The 17,667-nt window shown below is 40.9% G+C and overlaps 2 protein-coding genes across 2 annotated transcripts; both read left to right on the top strand.

Moving 5' to 3' along the window:
- Positions 1 to 2,505: 2,505 nt before the first annotated feature.
- On the top strand, positions 2,506 to 3,384 carry LOC311054109 (RING finger protein 175-like; the record flags this gene model as incomplete). The annotated part of the gene is made up of 1 exon (XM_084069989.1): positions 2,506 to 3,384. The coding sequence occupies one exon, from the start codon at positions 2,506 to 2,508 to the stop codon at positions 3,382 to 3,384; it is 879 nt and encodes a 292-aa protein (XP_083926115.1).
- A 9,460-nt stretch (positions 3,385 to 12,844) lies between these two features.
- Positions 12,845 to 15,152, top strand: trh (thyrotropin-releasing hormone; the record flags this gene model as incomplete). The annotated part of the gene is made up of 3 exons (XM_084069988.1): positions 12,845 to 13,034; positions 13,903 to 14,220; positions 14,902 to 15,152. 3 exons carry the CDS (start codon positions 12,845 to 12,847, stop codon positions 15,150 to 15,152), a joined length of 759 nt encoding a protein of 252 aa, XP_083926114.1.
- Between the last annotated feature and the right edge of the window lie 2,515 nt (positions 15,153 to 17,667).

Genomic DNA, 17,667 nt, shown 5'->3' with positions numbered 1-17,667 from the left:
CATCTTCCATTATTATTTGAACTTTCATCTTTAGCTATGTTTCACATGCCTTACACCGTGAAGAGACCTTGAACAATGAAAGAGCCCCTGTTCTATGAAAGAGCTCTTCTTCTCTGTTCAAAAAGAAGTATGACTGTGGTTCAACATTCTCTTTCACTTTTTCATGAACTAAATGACCCTGTGCAACAGTCAAGGATTCAAAATGATTATATACTCGCTGTAAGCATTTCTATCCCCGTTATCCCCCTGCTGTCTGATTACACGTGCAGCTCTATTAGTAAGCATTTATGCCACACATCACAAACCCCACAATATAGTTATTATTGTATATGAGATCCAGTTTCTTAAAGCTTCTCTGGATAATGAAAAATCTCGGGATAATAAAAAATAATGGCCTTACTTGCCAACCCCGGCTCTATATACTTTGTTCCATGGCGTTGAATTCCTTAAAAGAACTTCTGAAAAAATGATATAAGAACATTTCTTCAAACTTTTGTTGCATCATCATCATGATCATAATAATAATAATTATTATTATTATTTGTAGTAGTAGTAGTTGTTGTAGTAGGAGTGGTTTTAGCACTATATTGTTGTTGTTGGGTGGAAACCTTACTTCAAAATTTGGTACTTCGACACTCTTGTATGTTGAAGTAGGGCATCAATTTACAAAAAGAAACTTAAAAAGTTGAAATATGGAGATACAAGGTTTCTGCCCGACAGCAACGACTTGGAAACATTGATACAAAACGTATTACAAAAATAGCTCATTCTATATGTGCAGAGGTGGAAGAGGGTAAGGACGATGGCAGCATTTGCATGTTGTGGCATTTACATGTTGTGATAAATAAGCTTTATGGAGTCTACCGCCCAGCGTCTCACTGTATCAGATTAATGTAGCCGAGCGGCGTCTACGGTGGGACATGCTGTCAGTCGAGATGCCCCCCTCAGGTTGTATAGTCAAGATGGATGACTTGCAACACCTCTCTGCTCTAGTGAACTAAATGTGCTGGTCGTGACGCTCCTGCACTGGGAAGTGTCACACTCGAGTGTACAAATAACCAAATGGACACATAAGGATGGATACTCTGAGTTACAAATGTATAAATTAACACTGATGATTTTACTTTACTTCTACTTATAATTTTAGTTGAATGAAACAGAAACTCGATCTGACCATTCTGAGCCATGTTAAATATTATTAATATCATTAATCCAAATGGTAGCCCTTTGATTTACTGTACAGGCAGCTCTAGAGCTAAAACAGAAAGATATATAAATGTATTGTCACATTATTTATTTGGACCTGCATCTCAAATAGCGGGAGATTAAACTATGAAATTATGCGTATCTCGGGATTCACATAGAAACGGCGTGGGTCCAATGTGGATGTCGGATATGGCTCCAATGTGGATCCCTGACTTAATGTGACCAGCCTGTGACATCAGTCATCTTTGACGTCAGTGGTCTATGACATATCTATGACGTATGACTCCAAACTCCTGTGTAGTAGACCCCAGGAAGAATAGTTGCTACTGTTTAAAAATTGTAATAACTCATAACTGACAAGAAGCAACATGTTTGAGACGCCTCAAACATGTTGCTTCTTTATCACGTATCATAGACTTCTTCCAGTACAATATTGCTAAAAACAAAAGTTTAAGATGGTAAATGGTGCATTTATATAGCGCTTTTATCCAAAGCGCTTTACATTGATTGTGCCATTCACCCATTCACACACACACATTCATACACCGATGGTGGAGGAAACCATGCAAGGTACCAACCTGCTCATCGGGAGCAATTAGGGGTTCAGCGTCTTGCTCAAGGACACTTCGACACTAACTCTGGAGGAGCGCCCCAGCCCGGGATTGAACTGGGAACCTTGCGGTTTCCAGTTCACTCTACACGGCCACTCTACCCCTGAGCCACTAGCGCCCATGTACCATTTTTGCCAGACCCAAGGGGTCGGGCTTACATGAGGCTTTGTATCTGTTTTCTCCATACATGGGCATGGTCACTTTGTCCCCCGGCTCCAGCCAAAAAAGTCTGTCCCCCTTACGTCATAGAAGGGACATAGAAGGGACACACCTCATGCGAAGCCCGGCCATTCAGATTTCAACCACTAGGGGTCTGGCAGTACCAGGTCTCCTGGTTCCCTTGTTCATTTATATGTACTTGTTCATATTTGGTAGTCAGCCTGCATCTTATGTGTCAGTTGGTTGAACTTCCTTGGTCGGACAGGCAGTGCCTGCAACTTTGTTTTTGTTTGATGGCTCTTAGTATAAGTCAACAATATTAAGATATAGTAGGTTAACCTCTGAATTGTTTACAGTTTTGATGTCACAATGAACTTGGGTTGCCATGGAAAGGAAGCAAGATGGCCACAGCTGACAGCTGACGACGTGATGACGCAAGGCGTAATCCCACGCTTTGTATTAGACTCTGTATCTCTGTCTAAATGTCAGAAGTATATATCTGGAACCACGCTTTTCCGACTCTTGTAAGATGGCGGGTGTACAACCACAGGACGATCTCCTGAAAGAGGCCATGCACGCCGAGATGATCATGATCCTCATCGCCACACTGGTGGTCGCTCAGGTTGTCCTGGTGCAGTGGAAACAGCGCCACCACCGCTCCTACAACTTGGTAACTCTACTCCAGATGTGGGTGGTTCCTCTATACTTCACCATTAAACTGTACTGGTGGAGGTTTCTGTCCATGTGGGGTATGTTCTCCGTCATCACCAGCTACGTCATCTTCAGAGCCACGCGCAAACCGCTGTCCGGCCGCACACCCAGGATGGTGTATAAGTGGTTCCTATTGATCTATAAGCTGAGCTATGCGGTGGGGGTTCTGGGCTACCTGGCCATCATGTTCACCCTGTTCGGCTTCAACATCTTCTTCAGGATCAAACTAGAGGATTCTATGGATGTTGCAGTGATCATGCTGTTCTATGGTCTGTATTATGGAGTGATGGGGAGAGACTTCGCAGAGATCTGCTCAGACTACATGGCTTCCACAATCGGATACTACAACATGGGAGGCATGCCCAGCAGGAGCCTGTCGCATGACATCTGTGCGGTGTGCGGTCAGAGGATTCTGGTCAACGTAGGCGAAGAGGGAATCATTGAGGACACCTACCAGCTCTCCTGCAACCACATATTCCATGAATTCTGTATCCGTGGTTGGTGCATTGTGGGTAAGAAGCAGACTTGTCCGTACTGCAACGAGAAGGTCGACTTGAAGAAGATGATGAACAACCCTTGGGAGAAGACACATGTTCTGTATGGACAGCTGCTGGACTGGCTCAGATACCTGGTTGCCTGGCAACCCATCATCATAGGAATCGTCAATGGAATCAACTTCTCCCTGGGCCTAGTATAGAGCCCTGCAGAACACCCCTGCAATGCCGCAGGGCATCCTAGAAACATGTGGACCTCACGACAATGTTGGTGAAGATTTGACAGGACATATTAGCCCTAGCGCTATCAGGTGTTGATGCTGCATTTGAAACTTTTAATTTCTGTTTTTTTTCATTTTCTTCTGCATACATTGAGGTTTAATTTATGCAGCTACCTGCTGAATGATGCCAAGGTACCACGCCAACTGTGGTTGCTGTTTTGACATAGCTGCATAGCTGGGATAGTATGTGTAGGCCTACTTGGAATTTAAAGTCAGTGTTTAAAGATTGTATTATAAAATATTTAAAAATATTTAAAAAACAATTTGACCCTATAAGCTATGGCTGGGCGGAATAATGGTGTACAGGATAGTGCCAATATAATTTTAAAACACATCTACATTGTGATGCGTGTAAAAAGAGTTAGTTCGTCCAACACTTATTCCAAAAATATATTTTGAAAGCTACTAGCTGGGTTGCCATGGAATTTGTTGTGCACCTTGTCTCTAGTGTGACCCTAGTTTGGCCAAAATTACAACTTTACACAGAAGATCTATCGTTATGTAATAGGCAGATTGCAGGATAAACCCTACTGATTTTGGTGACCCGATGGCCTTCCCTACAGCACCTTATACACTGATTATACAGTATTTCCTGTATGAAGGGTTAGTTTTTAAGTCCCACAAGTGAAAGCGTGGGACTAAATGCTGCGTTCATACTAGGGCCAACAAAAGCTCTAAAACAAACAGGCATGCTCAGCTACACAGCTGTCGCAGAGTCACTGTTGAAGTGCTGCTCAACATCCTTGTTTGGCGTCATCCAGTGTGCGTCTGTGTGTGCAGCGACGAAGTGAGAAAAATATAAAAGCTTGGGTTAAAAAGAATAAGGAACTCTCCGATGACAAGAAGTAGTATTTCTTTACCCATTACAAGCAGTAATTGTGTGCAGGAAGAAGGGTAGTGTAAATGGTGAAACAAAAACGTATGATTGATTGATACTTCAGTGTGACATTGGACTGCTGAATTTCCTTTTAGCCATCTTAAACAGAAAAAGATTCTGCACATGCCATTTAATATATTTATATTCATATTAAGATACAACTCTGGAGAAAGAAATATTAAGAAAATGTATTTTGTGACTTGTTTTAATAGTTTGCACTTTTGTCAATGACACTGTTATTATGTTTGTTTTGTCTTTCCTTCGTCAACCTGGAAGGCACACATTTTATTTATGTGACTTTAGAATGTAGTTACCAACTTTTGACCACACCAAATTGTAGTTTTTCACATGGCAAAAGCACACTGTGTTCAAATGTCCCTCCACTGTCTGGACTGATATGCTGCTTCCAGAAGACCGCTGGTAAGGGTGTTATTATTTTCCGTGGTTCTCCCCAGGGCGAATCAACTGTGAGTGCACTTCCTGATCTGAGATCCAAACAAGACCCAACAACCCACTGCTTCAAACTCAATATGAGGGCTACTAATGTAGCAGACCCCTGGTCAATTGAAGGCAGGGCTGTGTTCCCTGGTGGTGCATGAGGTGGGCAGAGTTTCAGAAGATACATACTGTCATGCTCCTCAATAAAACAACCCCAGCCGGCTTGAATAGTTTCAGATTCTGAAGCAATCCTGAAAACAGGATGGGCCTTGACCGTGACATTGTGTTGTTTGCCATGTGTTGAAACTCAGTTTGTGCTGCTTTTGCATATATGAACATTCTGGTGGTGTAATTTGTACCCATGGTGCTGCATCTCCAGTATTTACAAATAAGTCTAACTTTCCCCCCTCTCCTACCGAAACGTCCCAAAAATGGCCGCAGTGGATATCCACCTTCACTCTACACCTGCTGGCCAACTGTGAACCTACACCCATAACAATGGGGAAAAAGGGGACTGATGGATATGTTTTTGTACCATTTTTCATTTATATGTGCTTCTTCATATTTGGTAGTCAGCCTGCCTCTTGTGTGTCAGTTGGTTGAACTTCCTGGGTCCCTCAGGCAGTGCCTGCAACTTTGTTGGAGGCCTAGTATAAGTCAACAATATTAAGATAGTAGGTTAACGTCGGAATTGTTTACAGTTTTAATGTCACGACTCACGATGAACTTGGGTTGCCATGGAAATGAAGTAAGATGGCCACGGCTGACGCGATGACGCAAAGCGTGCCGTAAACCCACGCCTAAAAGGCTCTGTATCTCTTTAAACGTCAGAATTTAACCATCCAAATATACATTTTAATAAGAAGTGTCATCTGTTTATTGATGTACTGTAAATGTGTCTTTCTTATTGATATCAATGTGTCTTTTGAATTCTTATCCATTCACACATGCTCAGCCCAAGACTAGTCATTGGACTCATTTGAAGATTGGGACATGGGTAAAGGGTAAGGGTAAATGGATAAGAATTCAAAAGAAACATTGAAAGAGGACAGAGAAAGAGGTATAATGGTCCAATCAGTTGGGACAGTGTGGTCGGGGCATCAAGGCCACTGTGGCCTTAGGTCATATAAACTGAAGGGCAATGGAGGCCATGGCCTTCATGGCTTCTGTGAAATATCTGCCCTGCTCCAAATGTTCCAAATGACAAAATGAAAGATTTAAATCTTTGCATCTGCATTCGGCCCAGGCGTTGAGACAGAAAGATCACTTCAATCTACTTCTGTTACGCATGTCCAGACACTACCTGACAATGACGGAGGGATGGAAAGATGAAGAAGGACAGAGACAAAGGGATAGAGAGAGGAGGGTGATGATGAGTGAGCTGTAGCATCGTGTGCTAGTAGAGCACTAATCATGGTCCCCGGCTGGAGAAACACACAGGCGCCTCTCAGGTTATTGAGAGATAATGGGATTCTCAGGGCCACCAGACATACGGCTAAAGACAGAGATGAAATTTGAAAATAAATAATGCAGAACTCCTCTCTCACTGTCACCACTCACTTTCTGCGTGTGTGTGTGTGTGTGTGTGCGCACGCACGCACGTGCGTGTGAATATGTCTATATGCATCTGTGTATGTTGGCATGGCTTTGTCAATGGGGCTATATGACTCATGTGCTGGAAAGATGGGAGGTGTGAAGCTATTAATCGTTGGTGTGTGTACGGGAATGGAAACAATGGGAACAATTTCTAAGAGCCAACTAAGTTAACAAACTGCTGGGAATTCTCTATTTTTTCTTCAAACAAAGGCTCTTGCAAGAGGACAATTAACAATTTCACTCAAAGATATGCAGTGACACGTTTATCATACATACAACAAACGAAGTGTGTGTGTGTGTGTGTGTGTGTGTGTGTGTGTGTGTGTGTGTGTGTGTGTGTGTGTGTGTGTGCGTGCGTGCGTGCGTGCGTGCGTGCGTGCGTGCGTGCGTGCGTGCGTGCGTGCGTGCGTGCGTGCGTGTGTGTGAGACACATATGAATAGGTATGAATAAAAGCAGCTAATAGGGAAGAGGAACTGAAGGCTGTCATATTTGTGTTTAATTAAAGCTTTGATGACTAATTCAACAGCAGATTTTTTCCCCCCACAATTAACAGAGGGCTGCTCTACAATTTCATGTTGTATGGGCCATTTACATTTCCCCGCATATATTTCCCCCTCAAGAGGACGTACATACAGTACATTGGCCACAGTATCTTTGCCAGGCCCTTAATATGCCCCGAATCAGGCTATCACCCTAGATGTCAACTATCTTGATTTGAAAAAATATATGTATAAATCATCGTCGAGTGTAGTGGTTTAAATTTATTCTGCCACACACGGTTAGTCAAATGTATAAATCATATAAACCAACGATGAGAGGGAAGTGACGCAGAATGATAAAGAGAGGAAATGATACAAATTGTACAATAACTCACTAGACGTTTGAACCAACCACACTGAATGATCCTGACGAAAGGCTTCTCACACTCCAATATTATACAGTTATTGTTGGATGACTTCTCTTTGAATTCCTGCGTCACGTGTACCGTGCAACGAGCCTCAGAACTTGTGGGACCCCATAGCTCGGAACAAGACAGCATCAGAAAATAACTGTAGCCCTCTTGACATCTAGGACCCCAGTGTCCAGAGCTTGCCCAAGAGTCCGATAACTCCAACATAGACCCTGTCAAACATCAGTCACATCGAGCCACTATGACACCTGTCAAGCCAGTGTTAGCGCTGAGAGACAGGGTGGGGGTGAGGTCATCCATTTGTTTATTTGTTATTCGTTTCTTTTCTCTCACTGGTCAGGAGTCTCCTGTTTGAATATCCTATGTCTCCTATATATATCAGTTGGGTGACAGTGAACTTTGTTGACTTTCAGTTAAGTCATCTCTGTGCAATCCTCTCTTTCTTGTTATTTTATTTGTGACAAATCTCTGGGGGGGACCTCAATATAGATGCCAGCCAGACTGAGCCTGGCATGAGCCTGGCATGGATATCACATTTTTTTTAAAGGGTAAGACCACTTTGGTAGAGGTTTGGGTTGTGTATTTACCTTGCCATGATGTAACTCCAAAGGTGGACAAGAAATGAAAAAATAATTGCTCCATTGATTAGAAATTGCTAATTCAAAATTTGCTCCTCATTGACTTACATCGTACGGTAAAACAGCTCTCAAAGTCACTCTTTAAGCACGTAAACGAACACGAACAAAGTTGATTCAGACAGTATAGAACATCACCAAACCCAGTACTGTTTTTTTTTAAATAAAAATATTAACTTCCTGCTGATTTTACTATTTGAAGATCCGGATCCGGATCCGCAAATCCAGTCCAGGTTTTCTTCTTAATAAAATAGCAAAATCAACAGGAAATTAACATTTTTATTAAAAAAAAACAGTACTGGGTTTGGTGAGGTTCTATATTGTCTGAATCAGCTTTGTTTGCGTTTGTTTACATGCTAAAAGAGTGACTTTGAGATCTGTTTTACCGTACGATGTAAGTCAATGAGGAGCATATTTTGAATTATCAATTTCTAATCAATGGAGCAATTATTTTTCATTTCTTGTCCCCCTTTGGAGTTACATCATGGCAAGGTAAATACACAACCCAAACCTCTACCAAAGTGGTCTTACCCTTTAAGTGGGGCTTTATATTGTCTCCAGAAAAAGGGGGAATCTTTACAATTTTATTCTGTAAGAAGGTTGGGGCATTACCAATATGACATTTTGAAGAAATGTATTAATACCAGATGGCACTGGATAATGTGTGACTAATGACTTGCTCCAAGTCAATGAATCAATTAGATTATGGCTCAGTAACTCTCAGATTGGAAACATTCATATTTTTGTCAAAAGGGGGCAGTGAGTTTCTAGGCATTAAAAAGTGGGCATTATGTTTCTTTCACCACAAATAAAACGGCCTTCTACTTCGACATAGTGGATGCATCGCAATTATGTAATTCCTGCTCAATGTATGTACATCTCATAAAACGTTACACTTTAATTATAACATTAAACATCTCCAGGCCAAAGGACTGGCCAGAGATTATGTTTTCGTCCCCGTCTGTCAGTCTGTGTCTGTCTGTGTCCGTGTCTGTGTGTGTGTCCTGCTTACAAACTACTAACTCATGGTTTCAATATGGTAAATCTCCAGACCATTAACATGCACATCTCTGATCATGTCCTCTTTAATATTCCCCTAGCGCATGCGGCCTCAGCAGTCGGCACTTCCGACCCATCACTCCACAGGCTATTGAGAATTTCTGCAACATCAGGGTTCTCAGCAGCTTCATCTGCTGGAATCCTCATGTTCTGTGGAGGAGCCTGCAAAATTCATGCAACAATGTACTGCATCACTGGACACTGTAGCCCCCCTTAAATGATCTAAGCCTCTCCGTCATCAACAAAACCATGAGTTAATGACCAAGTTTGTCTGTGCCAAAACAATGCCATCACATGCACCACAGAGACACGACAAAGGAGGGAGGGAGGTGCGTGGCTCCATGGTGGAGATTTGCAACACTGACCACACCTTTCTAATCTACGGCATAAACTGGATGTCTCATTAAAAAGGTCCCACTGGCTGACATCTTCATTATTCTAAAGCCATTGCCATTATGATTCTGGCAGATTATTTGGATCCATAATCACAGAATCACTTCAATTAAAAAGAAGAAACCCAGTTACCTTTTTGTAGTAAACATACAGTTTACCAAAGGGAATTTTATATGCAGTATATATATTTCCCCCCTGAATGCATTTCTTCACCACCAGTAGCTCTGCCTACCCATTACTGAAGCAGTGAAGATCCCAGGGGTTGGAGTAAAGCTTGAGGGCTTCATTAAACAGTAAGTCACCTAGGAAAATGTTTTTTTTTCTCTCTCTTTAAGCTGCACAGGGGTGTTGCTGCAATGCCTTAACTGTAATCTCTCTCCATAGATAGACCATTGGATATGACATTTGCACAGATTGGATCTCAAAGTGATCCCAATCCGTTTTTTTTGGTTTTGAACTACCTAAAATCCAAATCTAATCTTCTCGGATATAGGGATTACATGTTTTGAACTATTGGGCCCTGCATGACCCCTACTAATATAGCGGACGCCATATCATTTTCTCTACCGTCTGCCACCATTAGGCCTTGCACAGAAGATATCTCAAAATCTAATGGACAGATTGCCATGAAATGTGAATGCATGTTCATCTAGCAACATCTTCCGGCCAAAATGTCAACTATGCACATAATAGGTTGCAGGAGAAGCCTCTAGGAGCTGCTAGCACTGCCTTTAGATTCTAATTAGTCTTGTCATAATGTAAAGTAAATGTAAAGCAGTTCTAGGCCAAAGGGCAAGTCATGTCTCGATCTGTGACAACACATTCACTGAATGTAGCAGAGCCACACCCTATGTCAAAACATTAGCACATGTTGGCCTGGCCTTGTAACTAATACCAACATAGCATGCCCATTTCTGTTGTAATTAATTGGACACTATGGATGTGTCATTCTACAGTGCAATTAGCATAATTACAGACAGAACATATGACTGAGGCAAGGATGTCAGAGAATTTTCTCTGATACTATGTTCTTTTGCAATATAAGGTGTACAGAGAAGGGGCGCGAGAGAGAGAGAGAGAGAGAGAGAGAGAGAGAGAGAGAGAGAGATTATTTTTTGGCTGATTGGGATTGCATAACATAACCAGGCTGCACACTCTGATTTTTTAAGTAGTTGAAGGTAATTCATGCAAATATCTCTGGTGTGGTTTAACAAAGATTTGTTTAGCTCTATGCTTTATTTGCAGAGGGGCTCATTGCGGGATCCAATCTAATCTAAATGTGACATGCTGGAAATACTATGGCTGTAATACTTTATCCATACATGGAGTCTGATGTATTTGTTTAATATGTGTCTATACTTTATTGTGATGATTAAAAAACAGGAAGGTCTTGTGTCGCATAAATTGTAATAGCCTATGATTGGTTTATTTATAACTGTTCCTAGAAAAGTCTTCTAATTAGCTTGACACCAGAAGTGACCCCCCCCCCCTGTTTTCTGTAGCCTACATATACATTTATTACTAGTGTTGATGATTTATTGTATGTCTTTAAATGTCTTGATGAATTGAATACACATGCAGGACCACAATGGAAACTGTTGTGTTATCCTTTTAGCATCATAATGATGCTACTTGATGCCATCGTTGTATAAATCATACCACTGTACTATTTGCAAACTGTTAATACAGTTTTCAATTAATCAATAGGCCTATAGCCTACCCTACCTAGATAAATCAATCAATCACAGTCACAAAGCGAAATGATATTCCACATGAGACTGATGTTTATAAGCTTGACACGACTCTAAACTTATTTGATGTATTGGATGTGACAGGCAGCACATTGAAAGCAAATAATTAGGCTAGACTTACTATGGTCACTTGGATTCCCGTTGATATCTTCACTGACAGGCTACATGACTTCATCAAGAATCCGAAAGTGATTTTTATTGCGCACTATTATGAAAACTTTGCCTCGCAAGAGGTTTAATTTAATGGATGCCTGCTGTGACCTTATAATATTAAATGAATTAATCCATCGCATCATCTCCCACTGCTGAGCCCCAAATATGAATTCACTATTGAGAAAAATAGTCGTGATAGCTATTATTTCTAATGAAACAATGATTTGATTCTATTCAGTTATCCTGGCGTCGTTGCGTGGCAGGTGCAGGCCAGCCCAACCGTATTGTATTTGTAGCCTATTACTTTACTCCTGTCACGTGGGAAACAAAGTATGCATGCTTAATATCCCAGTGGTGGAAAAAGTCTACTCCCATTTTTTACTTAAGTAAAAGCACCAATAATTTTATTGTATAAATAAGTAGCTAAGTAACTAAAGTTCTCAAATAATAGAGTAAAACTACAATATTTGCCTCTGTACTGGAGTAGACGTAAGTAGCCTATAATTGGAAATACTCCAGTAAAGTAAAAATAGCCTACCTCAAAATTGTACATATAAGTACAGTACTTATGTACGAGTTTGTATGAGTAAATGTACTTAGTTACTTTACACCACTGCTGCTTAATCCAAAATCACGAGGCAGGGCCCCCGCAACCGCAACCCCCATTGCGCACGACTTGGTGACATCAATGGAGACGGTGGTGAATCCTGAGAAATCACCACAGCGCGTCCTGCGTGACGACAGTGACCAGTGGGTATAAATGTGGAGACGCACAGTGTGTCCGCTCATACCTCTTGACTTGGCCTTTCCAGGTCATCTATAGATCTACGATCTGTGAGGAGAGCATCTCTTTCATCTGGAGGTTCAACACACCCAAGCTGGGAAGTAGTGGAGCTTCTGAAGCATTTCAAAGTAAGTTTTTATACTTTATATTGCAGACTTTGAATATAAGCTATACACCACTTTTCCCCAAACACTGGGTCGGGGCACATTTTTCACGTCACGAGTAAATATCCCTTTCTTTTGTGTTTCCTACATTTTGTTTATTTGTCTTATTATTATTATTATTATTAATATTATTATTATTTCAAAGCATTTTCCCCAAAAACATTTTTTTTCATGAATTAGGAACAAATCCGATGATTTTCCCAAAGAATTTCATGATTAATGGGATTTTTTTTTAAAGTGAAAATAGCCGATCTACAAGCTCACAACACTGAGCTTGTAGATCTGCTATTTTCAGTTATTTGGCCCCGGGCAAACATCTGATTTCTCTTGGGGGTCTTGAGTTAAAAAGTTTGGGAACCAGCTGCACACAATAAAACCAATACAATGTACAATTCTAACCAAATGGATACAGAGTAGGCCTACAGACAGCACTGCACAATCTCGCAAGAAAAAAGAGGAATAGATGAACTCACTATGAGACTGAGATCACGAGAGACCGTAGCCTATTCTGCGAAAGATCTCGGCTCTTCTTTTACAAGATCCATTATAGGCTATTATTTTCCATTTCATTGTGTTTTTTTCCTTTCTTTCCTCCATATTACAGGACCAGCTCCATTTACCATGAAGTTGACTTGTATTGTCATCTTGGCTTCTATAACGGTGTGTAACTTAACCGTGTGTGGAGGACAGGGCGCCCCCGAGGATGAGCCGAGGGACCGCAAGACCATAGACGACATTATACTACAGAGAGCAGAGAGTCTCCTGTTACGTTCCATTCTGAGGAAGATAGAGGATGACGATGGCTCAAATGGTGAGTTAAAAGATATTTTGGGGAGTAGTATCAATACTGCAATGTAGAAATACTGTACAATACACAATACAAGTAAAAGTCAGGAATTCGAAATTTACTTGAGTAAAAGTACAAAAGTATTGGTATGAAAAGGTACTTAAAGTACCAAAAGTATTATGCAGAATGTCCCATTTCGCACGTTTTCAAATGTATGAAATACAAATCTCTTGAAAATAGCAGATCTACAAGCTTACAGTCACATCGCAATGCACTGTGAGCTTAGATCGGCTGTTTTTTTGGGGTGTATAGGCACATGTCTAAATCAGCTATCTAACTATCTTAATCAGTGACTCTCAAACATTTGAAAGACCCCAAAATGCATATGCATTTATTTTGGCCGCGGAGCCTCATTTGAAAATATTCTACTGGTGCCAGAGACTCCCAAAACGTGATTAAAACCGTTCATCATTTTGTTGTAGAGTGGGGACCCCCTTGAAAGCCCCTCAAGATCCCCAGCGGACCCCACTTTGAGAACCAGCCAGTTCTAAATTAATCCAGAAGCAATTATATTAATTTTCAATAAGGCTTTAATTTCACAAGGTAGCCCAAATAATTATTTGTTTATAGGCCTATAACAGTTATCAAATGATCAAGAGAAGTTCCTGATAAATAAATGCAAAAGACTTGTGTGTCTAAATAACAATGTCAAAAATGAAATAAATAAATAATTTCAATACATTTGCGTGTGTCAGTGTTCATTGAAAGTGAAAATATGCTGTCTAACCAAATCAAATGGACCCTATATAGATGAAAAGTGACTGTGCGTAAAGACATAAGTGGCCGATGTCTCCGAGTTTGTTAGCCTAATGATCCTGTCTGTGTTCCACAGAGGGATTCGCCTCTCCGCCAGCATGGGTGGAAAAACGACAGCATCCCGGTAAGAGATACTACAGCCAGGATCTGGAAAAACGGCAGCATCCGGGGAGAAGAGAGGAAGACGACGACGAAGCCGACGCCGAAGAGTTCCAAGATGTCCAAAAGAGACAGCACCCGGGAAAACGCGAAGACGAAATGGACTCGTTCGTGGAGCTGGAGAAAAGACAGCACCCTGGAAAGCGCGGCGGCGGCTCATTCTTGGACGTGGACCTCGTGTCTGAGGACCCCACCCTCACCCTCCTCAGTGAACTTTCCAAGCGCCAGCATCCAGGTAAGCGCGACTCCGAGGACGAAAGCCGAAGGCTGGGAGCAGGACCACCAACGGTGTTGCCATGTCCGCTTATTATAAGCGACTTTGGGCTTGTTTTTCTGTGAAGTTGCTTGTAAATGTTTGCGTTTTTTTGGGGCTGGTTTCTAAAGCAAACTTTTTCATGTCAAGGACCCCCAAAATGATATGATATGTATTTGGCTGCGGACCCCCCCCCCCCCCCCATCTAAAATATATTTTGTGCCAGGGATCTTAAAAAATAGCATATATATATATATATATGAGCTTGTATATCTGCAATTTTTGAATAGCCAAAGTATACAATATGGTTAAAGTGGTTAAAATGATTGTGACGCTATATTAATCAATTTTGCTGGGGACCCCCTGGTAAGTGGTACCTCACCTGGTTTCATGTCAAGGACCCCCACATAATATGGATTTGTCCACAGACCCCCCCCCCCCCCCTATTCTGAATACAAGATTTGTGTTTAACATGTTTAAAAAATGTTCCCAAATCAACTCAACTTTTTTTTCAAGATTGAAAATACCAGATCTACAAGCTCACAACACGTCACATCGTGATGCGTTGTGAGCTTGCAGATCGGCTATTTTTAAATGGCCATAGGCAGCAGTCGCTTCTTTTGGGCTTGTTTTCATAGACATGGTCGCTTATTTCTCTCGCAGAATCTGGAAACGCTGACCACCAAGCCTTGGAGAAACGTCAGCATCCCGGAAAACGGTTTTCGGATAACGCGATCGCGGACGATTTGGGCTCAAACAACAGTCCATGTAAAGTGCTGGACCCTATGAAGTGCAGCCAGGCCAACCTGTTGCTCCACTTGTTACACGACTTTACCAAGGGTCGTGCTGAAGAGAAGAGGCAACACCCGGGGAAAAGGTTTGCATCAGAAGAAGATCTGGTAGAACTGGAGTAGCCTATTAAATGAGAAGAAGGTTTTGCTGTGTGTATCAGCTGCTGTAATGTAAACAACTTAAATGTGTATATCAATTAACCATAATGAATTATTTGAAAGGTTAATTATATTATAATGCCTTTTGTGCCATAGAATGTTTCTTTGGCAGTTGGCAATTAGCTTTTGTTCCTCCATAGAACCCTAGCCTAAATGTGTGATATATTTCGTTTATTTTCTAGTATTGTAAAACATTCATCTGTTGTTTCTTTGGAGAGCTTGTGCATAATTACACACCTATAAGCTCCCCTTGTCCGAAATAATGTCAGTGCCTATTCTAAAAAGGGAGCAGCCTTTTGAAATTATGTTATTTATGAATCTATTTTGTGTTAATGATATAAAGATAAGATTTACAGATATAGGCTGTCATCTAGAAAAGTCAAAGTATTACCGGTAATGGATACAGGCTTTGGTGATCGATGTCGCCTCTGTGTGAAAGGATTAGGAAACATGCTTTTGCCTGTATAGCTACTCAAACTTTGAATATACGCATTCATTTTAAAGCCACATTCTTTACCTGATTTGATTTATACTTGTGCACCGGTGTTCCTCACCGAAAATAGCTGACCTCACCTCACCTCACAACACTTTGCAGTCTAATGCTTTGTGAGCTTGTAGATCAGCTATTGTCGGCATGTGACACTGGCACTACTAAGTAGATTAGGTGGTCACGTTTCATAGTATATGGACAGTCTGGGGCCAGGCTTATTAGGCCTATTTATTTTCTACTTGTAAAAAAAGATATTTAATAACAGCTGAATAATGTTTGTCTATGGTTATTTTTCTACACAAAAGTTTGAGCATTATGTATTTTACGTTTATTTATTCTGTTATACACGGTTATATTCCTTTGCCAAAGTTTTCTGCCATGATTATGTTACATAATAAAATGCATTGGTAAAGATTGCTGTCTTGCAGATGACAATGTGATTCTAAAATTGCATTGATTACCTTTCTGACACTGCAAAGTGTCTAAAATAACAAAGCAATTACAATCCCATAGCCCCAACTGGAATGATTAATGCAAGTCAATAACATGCAGACACTTTGAGCTTTAGCTTAATTGGCTTCAGTTCAGTCCATTGGTGCCTTGGGAGCATTTACCCACAGCCTTGATCAATATGCAAATAGTTCCAAACTAGCAACTGTAGAATATTTTAAAACCAATTAAAAAGAACATTCTGGTGCATGCTTAGATCTTTGGTACACCTATACTGTTTCAGAAGTGAGTCTTGTTTGATCCCACGCAGCCTTTCAGACAGCAAAAATCTTCCTACGGAATAATTGCCCATCCTTTTGATTGATGCGCAGCATCCATTGCCTTTTACAGTCTCCTCCCATGTAGCGCATCAAAATCACTGGACTGTATATAAATGAGGAGATTCATTTATGGAGGATGAGGGTATGTGAGAAAGATCCCTGATACTTTGCCGTGGGACTCAAATAATTGGACTTGAATGATAAATCAGTAGTTCTCAAACCTTTTTGTGCCAAGGACCCCCAAAATGTATCTGGCCAAGGACCCCCAGAAGAGAAGATGTGTTCAAAAATTCAAAACATTCAAAAACAATGTCAAGCTTACCAGAAGTCGATCAGCTCATTAGGATCCACAGACTCTGTCAAGACTACAGTCACATGTATGAAACACAGCCCCCTGAGAAGTTCTTGATGAGTTGTCAGGCAGAAGTCCCAGAGCTGGCCTAAAAGCCCCCAAAAAACAGATCTTTAAAAAAGAAAAGAATGTCAGAGCTTACAGCAGGTTTGCAACTATATAGGGCATAAAAGTGGTGGCCATTTTGTGGTTCCACTCAAATTTACTCCATTCGTTTTTCCCGTAGAGACACTTTCAAAAACATGTAAGCCTAGAATCAAGCCATCCAGGGTCCTGGTGAATCATGACCATAAAACATTTGATTCTGTGAAGAAAAAAAAAAGAATATTTAATTATATGATTGTTTTGCGGTTTAAAATAAATAAAATCACAGAATCAAATGTTTTATGGTCATGATTCACCAGGACCCTGGATGGCTTGATTCTAAGCTTAAAATCATTTATATAAATAGTTTTGGAAATCTCTATGAGAAAAATGAATGGAGTGAATTTGAGTGGAACAGTATCTATAAGCAAGTAAGTATAGCACTTCTCACAGAGAGGACTCACAAAGTACTTTGCATATACATATAACGCCCGGCAACTGAACCCAGGTCTCCTGCATGGAAAGCCAACATCTTAACCACTTGTCTAAAGGGGAATTCCCCTTGACCGAGGGAGACAGAGGCTTTAGGTCATCAGGAGGCACTGAGCCACTACTGCTACACATACAATAGTAATAAAAACACTGCAGCATTCAAATAATTAAAATCAACAACACAAACAGTACAGTACATTAATCTCAGGAAACAAAACAGCAGACACATTACACACATGGAGGATAAACTCAAGGACATTCTGCAAATGCTTGTTTAAACAGTAGTGTGAG

This window comes from Gymnoscopelus microlampas, assembly GCF_963454915.1.
Source record: "Gymnoscopelus microlampas genome assembly, chromosome: 10".
NCBI classification, from domain to species: Eukaryota; Metazoa; Chordata; class Actinopteri; order Myctophiformes; family Myctophidae; genus Gymnoscopelus; species Gymnoscopelus microlampas.
This window is presented reverse-complemented; position numbering and strand designations above follow the sequence as displayed.